The sequence below is a fragment of the Chaetodon trifascialis genome, chromosome 6 (assembly GCF_039877785.1).
Source record: "Chaetodon trifascialis isolate fChaTrf1 chromosome 6, fChaTrf1.hap1, whole genome shotgun sequence".
Classification (NCBI taxonomy): domain Eukaryota; kingdom Metazoa; phylum Chordata; class Actinopteri; order Chaetodontiformes; family Chaetodontidae; genus Chaetodon; species Chaetodon trifascialis.
The window spans coordinates 4,067,275-4,077,839 of record NC_092061.1 but is presented as its reverse complement, the minus strand read 5'-3'; the positions used below and the strand labels follow the sequence as shown (position 1 = coordinate 4,077,839).

The following is a 10,565-nucleotide window of genomic DNA, read 5'->3' as shown; positions in this document are numbered from 1 at the left end:
TGAGGTTGTGTGGCGCAGTGCGTAATTACGTAAACGGGGTACGTTACGTTACGTTACGTTGCATTACGTAAGTTCCAGAGAGCAGCAGGAAGTGTGATGTGGCTTTGACTCACAACAAAATGGTAAGTATGTTCTTACTAAGCAAGTACTTCTGTTCCTTTACACTGTCTTTTAAGCATGATCTATAACGTATATTCTGCTTGTAATCTGTTTTGGCAATACACTGTGACAACACCTAATGATAGCGTTCGGTGTAAAGCAGGACGTATAGTAAATGCTAAACCGCCTAGCTAGCATTGGCAAGCTAACACTGGCTAAACTTTTAGCCTATCCTATCTAGCGATTACGTTATGTTTATGTACTTAATATCGTTGTATTGTAGATGGATATCATCACGTAAGTTACGGTCGTGTATCGTCGCGAATAATTTGATGACAAACGATAAAGTTATCGCTAATTAACAAACCCGATAAATGCGAGCGTCGCAATGTTTTGAGGTGTGTGCCACGTAGGTGCACCATAGCTCAGAGAGCATGCATTTGTAGTTTCTGTGTCTGTGGTTGAGCCACCACTATGGATTGGCATTGTGTCGTTGTTGTCTATAAGCTTGCAAGACAGGATTTTTTAAGCAGAAGCTTGTAAGTGAGATAGCACGTGTCTTAATTATTCCATGAAACGTTTAAGGACAAGCGGATAATTTATTAGAAGATCAAAATAAGTAGGAAAAGAAACACCGCCAGGGAAAATGGATGATTTCTGCATCGTTTAACAGAATTATGTACAAATATGCAAGATGTAAAATGACTATAATGGACTTGTTTCACCGGCAGTAAGAGCGTGATAATAATACAGTATTAATATTCTGTTGCAAGAGTTTAATTCGTGACTTAATGTAGGAACGAGACCAAAAAAAAAGAAACTACATATATCGTATAAATACACTTTATTGTCCTCTTTGTCTGATAAAATGCATGATAATGTTGCATCAGATAAATAATTGTATGATGCAATGAACTCCAACAATTGATCAACACTGTGAGCATCCATACGTCTGTGGGATGTCAGGTATTGTTGGCTAAGTTACGCTCCAGCTTAGGAAACAAACCTGCAATCCAGTTTGACATTGTGAAGTATTGTGAATGTGCTGAAGTGGAGTGCCACAGTTTGTTGTAGATTATATGTAATCTGTATATCTTAAAATCAGACAGAGCAGTCTTGGTTCTCTGTTTTTGCACATGGCAGTGTGAGATTTGGAAATATATGTATGTACATACTTGAAGAGGGTGATTTTGGCTGGCACTCTTTGGTGAAAGATGCTATCTGTCCCCCAGTTTAGCATTAAGTGTGTGACAGCTAACTGCGCCCACACAGCCAGCCCTTTTTCCTTTGTCACAGCATCAGCATGAACAGCTGGTTCAACAAAATTCCTCGCAACATGTTAGTGTTACAGAATATTAACTGCACTGAATTCAGTGAGTCGGATTTTAATGATGTATTGCTGATAAGATGCACTAGATCATGTCTGTACTAAACCAAACATATGATTCTTTCTCATCTTGCAGTCGGCCATTTTCAACTTCCAGTCGTTGCTGACGGTGATTCTCCTCCTGATCTGTACCTGTGCCTACATCCGAGCGCTGGCCCCCAGCCTGCTAGACAAGAACAAGACTGGGTATGATCAGACACTGTTCCAGATGCTTAACAATGACCCTGCCATTGATGTCTTCCCAGAGCTTAACTGCACCCTCAGATACCCATCGCTGAATAACCAAATCCTCGGTGCTCATCATAGGCGACATGCTGTGTTGCATCTGTCAGCACACAACACACATTTGAACCAAAGCTTGTTCACCCTTCATTCACTTTAGGATTAGCATTTGGTCATATAATGTTAAATGTCAAGTGTGTTACTGTGATTCAGAAAAGTATTTACGGTGTTCTTGCAGAAGGAGCGTGTCTGAGTTTAACAACATGCTTTAGGACACAGTTTAATGTTCCCATTTCCACTACAGAAGGTCCTTTCACTGCCGAGGTTTCATTTTTTTTATTCCCAGTAGTTTTCTAAAGAGGCTTGTTCTCAGTCTGTGGTAGCAAATCTCATATTTACCAACAATTTCACATGTACCTGTGATAAAGATGACTCTGTTCCACGTCATAACAGAGTGTGTGTGTGTGTATAACTTAGAAGATATCCGTGAGGCGAGTAAAGAAGCAGAACGCCTGAATTTTCAGCATGATTGGATCATTATTATTTTTGGATGTACAAACTCCATGATTCACTTCTAATAAGTCTGGCACAACCCAGGAACAGCCGTGCACACACACACACACACACACACACACACACACACACACACAAGCACACACACCATTAGAGCAGGGAGGGACATCCTCATCAGACAAACTTGTGAGAGAGTGGCAGATGGGATGATTTAATAATTTTCCCTGTTGATTGATTTGTTGAGTTAAGCATGAGCTGTTAATTGTGTTTACTTGGTACCACGCACGCACACACACACACACACACACAAAATTGTTTGCCCAAATTGTAGAAAATTCAAATTTTAAAACCACAGCTATTCTGAGTCAATAAAAGAAAATCTCACAATGGGACGCTGATACCATCTGGTCAGTTTGAAAGTTGAAGAAAGTTAATGCGCAGATACACACACACACACACACACACACACACACACACACACAGCCTCATACACACACACACACACAGACAGGCTGAGAGACGCATCAGACAAGTGACGGCCTGGAATGCCACATGGCCTCAGCTGTCACTCGAGATAATAGGACTTGTCCCCCGTCTTCCTGTGCACATTCCTGACTGATGGTCACCTGGGTTTTGTAGAGAGGTGATCACAGTCCACATGTGAGGTTGAGACAGAGGTCTGATTAGCAGTTACACATCAACCAACATCCAGTCTCATTTTATAGTTTTATTATCACAGCAGCAGAGTCATCCCTGCCTTCACTTCACTTTGACAAACCAGTAAAATAAATCGAGGCTTCCTGCTTGTAATTTTTATAATTATTTTATCTTTTAGGATTCTAGGAATATTCTGGAAGTGTGCCAGAATAGGTAAGCCTACATTAAGTATTTTTCCCCCCATAGTGTAAATGAAATGTTAAACAACTTAGCCTTAAACTTTACATTATTTCTTTTCTCAAGGTGAGCGGAAGAGTCCGTGGGTGGCTTGCTGCTGTGTCATCATGGCTTTTAGTATACTGTTTCTGCAGTAGCAGCCCAAAGAACGCCACAGATGGAGACATTGGGGAAATAAACAGACAACAAGGCATGGACAGTGTGATCCTTGAAGCACAACAGGACCTCCAGTGGTCGTCACTTAGATAATGTAAAAACTGAGACTGGTCAGCACTCACCGTGAGCCACAGAGAGGGAAAACGTGTCTGTGTGTGGGGGGAGGGGGGAGCTGATAGCCCCAGAGTGTGTCCAGATCCCTCCACGGACTTCCAGGTCTGTCCTTGTGTTTGCTTATGTGGAATGTTTACTCCGGATGTATGTGTGTGGGGGGGCCAATGCTTTCTGTTATCCGCCGTTTAGTCAAGAAGAATCACATTCTGGCATCATTTGTGGGATCAAATGATACTTTTTGTCCGAGCATTTCAGATTTCTTGCCCCCTTTTGACCTTTTTGACCTTCATGAACGTTCACACCTGTAACAATTGAGGCTTGTATTTTTAAACTGACTTCTAACGAGGTGTGGCGTTGAATCACCTCAGCACCGTCTTTGTAACCTCCGCCCTGTTTGGTGCATCTAGACATGATCAGACCCCACAGCAAACAACACGCTAGCGCAGCCCCCCAGGTGTCTCATTGTCCGTATTTGCCTCAAAGAGCTGCTGATGTTTTTAAAGTCAGTCAGTTTGCCGCTATTTATTAAAGAACCTTTTTGGAAATCTGGTATGAGAAGGCTGATTTTTGTCATTGAAACTCAACCGTTTTGACTAGTGTTTGCTGTTAGCCTGTTTATGTACATTGTGATATTGCCACACTGTAAGACTGTCATTAATAATGACTTCAGACATGTTAAATACACGTTGATAATGATTACCTATAAACCTTTTTGTCAATCTTCTCTCATTCAAGGGCTTGATCGTGCACACTGCACATGTGAGACTGCAGCAGCTGCAGAGTTAGAAGATTTCTCACTTAGTAGATTAAGAGGAAAGTGCGACCTTCAGTATTGCTGCATTAGGTCACATCTGAAGCGTCGTCCTCATTGACTGAGATGGACAGTGAAGACTTTGCGATAACCTCTTCTGTAACCTTGCAGTCAGCACTCATCCTCGCAGGGTTTACTGCACAGAGCTGTCAGCTGATTGTCCCACACAGTGTGACCTCAGTAGATATCTGTGTCATAGTTAGTCCCACATATGTAGAGTTTGCTGCTTTAGAATTGAAAGCTTCATACTCAGAAGACCTTGAACGCCTCAGCGTATTGGACAGAATTCGAGAGGGAGTGGAGCGTTTTGGAGAAGTTACAACCTCGCGTATTTACAGATTTGCTTTTCAAATCCTCTCAATTTCATCTGGTAACTGTGGACAACTGCGTCAGCATAAAAACACAATCCCAGATGTGACAACATTATTCCAAATGCTGCATGTAATAAACTGAAAATTACACGATTCCTGTGAAAGTTGCAAAGTTTTCACTTCAACAAAGCATCTGACTTCATTTATACTGTCAGCCGCAAAATTTGACCAATTTATCAAATCTGACAAGTGCTGTTTAAGGGAACAGTGGACGGTACGGGTTTGTCATGAACATTTGAAAGAAAAGGGGTAAATCAAAATCTTAGAGGCAAGTTATTTAAGTGACGGCGGCTTCAAACAATCCCACGCACACTTTCTGTTTTCTGTGCGCCACAAAGGGTTTAAATACGGGAGGAAACTTGTTGACACGCTCACCTTTGATACGCTGATCACCGATGAGTGTCTACATCCCAACACCCCCGCGCTCAGTCCCTTGTTAGGGAGCGTGGGTCCATTATTGGCGCGCATCCTTTTTGGCACCGCCCGGTCGAGATAAAGCATGGAGTGAAGCCTGCTGGTAAAGTCGGGATTATCAGCCGGTGACGCAGATACAGGAGACGCAGAGGAGCAGGAAGCTCTCAGTCATCTGCTTCTATCTTGGGAAGCAGAGATACTGGGTGGCTGGAGGGACATCACCGGGTCAATGAGCCACGCTAACGTCCGGGGTGATGATGAAAGGAAAAACAGCACAGAAGGCCTGAAGCCTCTTCCTGGAGCCGGTGATGGCTGTGGAAATCATCCCATTGTGTTCATTCACACAAAATGAACAAACAGAAGAATACTGAATCATTTGTGGTGCTGTGGTAGAAAATAATAATCCCATAAAATATTAAGAAAGTGAACAGATGGCTGGAAAGTGCAGAGTTCTGGGTCAAAGTTATGACTTTTTTCTCTTTCAGAATGGAAATGATTGCTCCTAATCTCCATAAAAGTGGCACCGTGGTAATGACAAAGAGGAGTATCTGGCAGTGACTCGCTGAATGGACGCCTAAAACAACATTTGGATTGTGCCTGTTGTTTCAAAAGTGACTTAATGCGTCTTGATTTCTGTGTTTGAGTTGGATGATCGAAGTTTACTCAGCTGGATGCCAAACGGCCGAGGACCTTTTTCTTTTCAGCGCGTCAGACTTCTGCTTCACGTGTCATCTGTTGACCATCATTACTGTCATCTGACAGGTTTTCGTTTCTTTCCCCTTCAGTCCTGTGAGGCTGGCAACGAACACTCTGAACTAACTGGAAAAGTCAAACTTCCAACTAATGCTTGATGTTACTGCGGCGTCGTAGAGAACGTCTCTGCCTGGCTGCACCAAAAAATGACCTTCAGGATGATTCAGATAACCCCAAAGATTAAATTACACTGCTTGTTTAATCATGTCCAGCACTGATTTCCATTTGCATTTCATATATTAATTTTAATAAAAAATAAAGCTAAGCAGCCCCACAGGTTTTGAAATTGTATTTTACTGTTAAAACAAGGGCAAATTAATTCTCTCTGTGATGCACACTGTAGATGTCAAATATGATGAAAATATCACTTTGCTGGTAGTTTTAGCCTTAATATTTGTACTTTTATAAAAAAAAATAATAATAATAAAAAGTAAATCAATATTCCTCCCCCCTGGATTGTTTCACCGGCAGTGTGAAGAAGCCGCACTTAGACTCCATTTAGGAAAATAAAACTTACACTCAATATAATTTATAAGCAGTTAACTGGATAAATGGAAACTTAAAATATTTAAAAAGCAGGAGACTTTATTCTTCACTGTTTGTTCTCATTATTTTGAGTGCAAGGCAAAGTCATGTTTGATAAATGAGGGCTGCTCGACGCTCCTCAGGCAGAGTTCTCCATGAACCCTCTTACCTTTTACTCTAAATGGATTAGAGCAGCAGCCAAAGATGTGACAGCATGAGGTGGCATGAAATTTAGACATCTAATCCAAAACAGCTCGTTTAATTCAGTGTGGTGCTTCATGCATCATTAATTTACATGAATAATTGTGGCAAACGCCAGCCGTGTGCTGAGGAGGTGCGTGTGATTGATGCAGATCGTCAGGAGTCATGTTGACCTCGCTGATTGGTACAAAACTGAGCTCATTCACTTTCACATGCAGATGATGTTTTTTTTTATCATTTTCTTCCTCCAGCTATGGTGGACGGCCGATAAGGACTTTTACATCAAATGCTCCTGAATCGCTCACTGCATTTGCATTTTTTCCCTCAGCAGATAATCAGAAAAGTGTGATGCTCCTTGTTCACCTCTAAGATATGATAATATTAATAATACAAAAGCTCATATGGAAAGTATTTGTTCATACATCATCATCGTAAAGCTCCAGCAGAAGTGAACCCAAAGCACATTACTCCACTTTCTCCTTCCTCCTTTGATCAGGCAGCAGCGTTTCTTGCAGTCGTTTTGAGGACTTCAAAGGCAATCAGGCTAATAAAGTCTCCACCGTCTCCTGCTGAGCGCACCAGAAGTGTCCAAACACACTTTGACCCTTTAAATGATCAGTGGAGCCTGTTTGAATCACCACACCGGTGGCTGCTGTTGGAGGGAGTGAAAGATGAATGGGGGGGGGGGCTGGATGGTGAGAATGTGAGCCAGATAATGACAGAGAGAGCGAAAAAGAGGAGGAAGAAGAAACATGAACAGAGAGGATTAGTCCTTATTATACCGCCGCTGCATCCCAGTGATCAACCTCCCAGCGACCCCATATTTTACTCCTTTGCTATTTATTTATTTAAAAGCTTGTGGCCTCTTGGTTTACTGATACCTTGGAGGGCAGGCTCTCTATTGTGGCCGCTGGTGGTTCCAGCGACAAACCCAAACTTCTCTTTAGACATGGAGGATTACAGAGGCCACAGTATGATGGATTCAAACTGCCTGACATCACATTCATACTGTAAAGCCTTTGTTCTGTCCTCACTTCCTCATTAGGAATGTGCAACCTTTGTTTTCGGCCTCCGAGGGAACAAACGGCAAGAATAACGCTGCCAGCTGACAGACACCAATATCCTCCATGTAGGGCAAGCCGGGGTCGGCGAGCCTGATGAGGCTGTGTGCGAATGACTTTCCAGTGGGTCGTTTTAACTTGTATCAGTTTATATGGTCTCATTCTGAGACCCAGGCCTTGGAGGTCTCGCTAACTCCTTCCACATGTAATTTTTACCAGAAATTTTACGGCAACAAGAGAAAATTTTAAACTTAGTCCTGGCAGACAGCTCCCCATGGCCACGAAAACTGGGGCACTGCATGTCTCCTTTGAAGGTGGCATTTGCAGTTTGTTCAGAGGACATCTCACTCCATGCTCATTAGCCTGAGGCAGGAGCTGTCTCTGGCTAACAAGGCAGTTCCACAAAGCTGGAGAGCCCAAGGTCCGTGCCAGTGGGGATTTGTCAGAGGTAGAAATAGATATGAAGTAGCTGTGATCTGAATTAATGATGACGCAGAGTAAAAATTTAGACGCTTTGAAGTTTCACGTCGCACCTAAGCGAGTGAGACCACGGGGGGTCCGAGCTTTATAGTCCTGATGTAGCAATTTGTGTCCACAGTTTTGATGAAAGCGGTGAGGCTGCAACAGTGACGGGCTGAAAAAATAAATAAATGAATAAAAAGCTCGTCAGCAGCATGCGGTGGGGCGCCAGCACGCCAAAGGTTATGATGCATTTATGGTGAAACGGTTCCAAATCCTGTTCAAGAGTAAAATTGTTCTATTATGACTAAATTCTACAAATGTGTGAGCATGTAGGGCAGCTAAACGGCACTTTGTCATGTTTTATCTGCCACAAGGATGTCCAAGAGGGCTGCAGTTCAGAGACAAGCAGGCCAGTCAAAAATAGTAAAGACTGACTTTACTTACTTAACACAGGCGTAAGTGATATCATTTATTAACAGCTACATTACATTAAGCTGTGCAATAGCCCCGCTATAATACATGCTGAGCCATTTGCAGCTCATGGAAATGAAGCAGAGCCATCGTTTCATTCTTGTAATAACCATTATAATGTGTTTTTCCTGCTATGACAAGTGGATCATTAAATAATTATTCTATGGTCTCACTTTCCTCCTCTGTCTCTGCTATTTGTGTCCTTGCTCCACCGAGACCATCGTGCACGTACACAGTTCATAAATATAATTACTGTGAGTTAGTGAAAAGGACACCGTGTCGTTATTGTTCTTCAGTTCTTTCTGTGCCTGAAATGTCGAGGATTAGTGCAGGTGGCTTTGACGGCAGCAGTTCTGAAAGACGAAAATCAAGAGGATGATCAGCAAAAACATTATGCAGTGCAGGGTTAAGTACATTTCCATTGATTTATCATGTTCATGAAGTCATTTGGTGTAAGAATGCAGGCTGGAAACATACGCAGCACAACACATGCATTTTCATCTTTGCTCCTCTGATAGCAAAGCTGCACAGTCACATTACATAATTTGCTCAAACTTTTCAAATAAGCAGTGATCTCACATGTCTGTGGAGCCGCAGTAAGATGCAGAAGTCGGTGTGTGTTTCTAGTATTGTTCTCATTCCTGTCTCAAATACAAACATGAGGAATTTGGAAATCCATGTGCAGCCCTGAGTTTAATAAAGCTGGGACGCTGTGAAACAAATAGAACAGAATGTGATCGTTTGTTCATTATTTTTGACATAAACTCAATTGAAAACAGCACAAAGACGATATGTTTAATGTTTTACTTCATCAGTTTCAAACATGTTGAGACAGGAGCAACTAAAGACTGGGACAGATGTGGAACGCTCCAAAAACACCTGTTTGGATCGTTCCACAGGTAAACAGGTTGATTGGTAACAGGTGAGGGTATCATGATTGTGTAGGAAAAGGGCGTCCTGGATTGTCTACAGGATATTAATACGTGGGCTCAGGAACGCTTCTTCAACCATCGTCAGTAAACACAGTTCATTTGCACATGACGCCATTCAGTTTTTACGTTTCACACTGTGTCCCAACTTTTTGGGGAATTTTGCTTGTTGCAGCTCTGAAATACAGTGGAAAACAACCCATATGACAGGAGAAGATGATCTGACTTCAGGTTCTGACGTGTTCTGGCTATCAGATGTTACGCAAGTAGTCACTCGCTGTCATTAAAGGGGGTTTGAACAGGTTCTCTACGTGTCCGTGAACACAGTCACAGTTTCTTGTGAACTGTTTGATAAGCACAGTTTCATGTGAAACTGTAGCAATCCAAAAAATTTGCCTTTAATCAGTGTTATCTTCCAGTCAACTGATGTGTACAATTTTGCAATGAGGGCGTATTCCACAGCTGACATTGTCCTTCTTCTGTTTTCGTTCCCAGTCGTCTTCCTCTCACCAGCTACCTGATCCTGTTTCCTAGTCATGCTTACTGAAAGCGAAGAACAGAATACACTCCTCAGTATATAGCACAGGAATCCCCTTACTTTATGTGTTTAGACTGAAGGCAGAGCAGTTTTTAGAAGCAGCACAACCACACACGACGTCAATGGCAAGTGGACACAAAAAGACATTTGTTCTGTTTGTAAATGAGGACAAACGAGTCTGCAGGCGTTGAAAACTTACCCACCAAAAGAATCCACTTTATGAACGTACAGAGATGGGAGAAAGGAGATAGATCTAATGAAAAATAACCTTGAGATTAGTTTGTATCTGAGCTGTCTCACATACACACACACACACACACACACACACACACACACACACACACACACACACGCACACGCACACACACACACACACACACACACACACACACACACACACACACACACACACACACACACACACATCCTGTCAGTGGATGTGTTGCGAGATACCTCCAGCTAACGTCTTCACAGTAATTTCTGGAGAACAAAACAGGCTGCGTATTTCTGGTTAATAAGCACAGGCTGCAAAAAGACTCCAGAGGTAAGATTTGTGTAAATATATGAAGATGAAAACCATTTAGCTTTTAATCTGTGTGCTCCTTAATGTGACTCAGAGCCTCAGGATTTGGGGCCTTGTAGGA

The 10,565-nt window shown here is 42.3% G+C and overlaps 1 protein-coding gene across 1 annotated transcript; it reads left to right on the top strand.

Annotated features, from left to right (window-relative positions):
* The first annotated feature begins 42 nt into the window (after positions 1 to 42).
* Positions 43 to 4,092, top strand: tmem167a (transmembrane protein 167A). The gene is made up of 4 exons (XM_070965105.1): positions 43 to 122; positions 1,563 to 1,672; positions 3,057 to 3,091; positions 3,182 to 4,092. The coding sequence occupies exons 1-4, from the start codon at positions 120 to 122 to the stop codon at positions 3,250 to 3,252; spliced, it is 219 nt and encodes a 72-aa protein (XP_070821206.1). The 5' UTR covers positions 43 to 119; the 3' UTR covers positions 3,253 to 4,092.
* Positions 4,093 to 10,565: the final 6,473 nt, after the last annotated feature.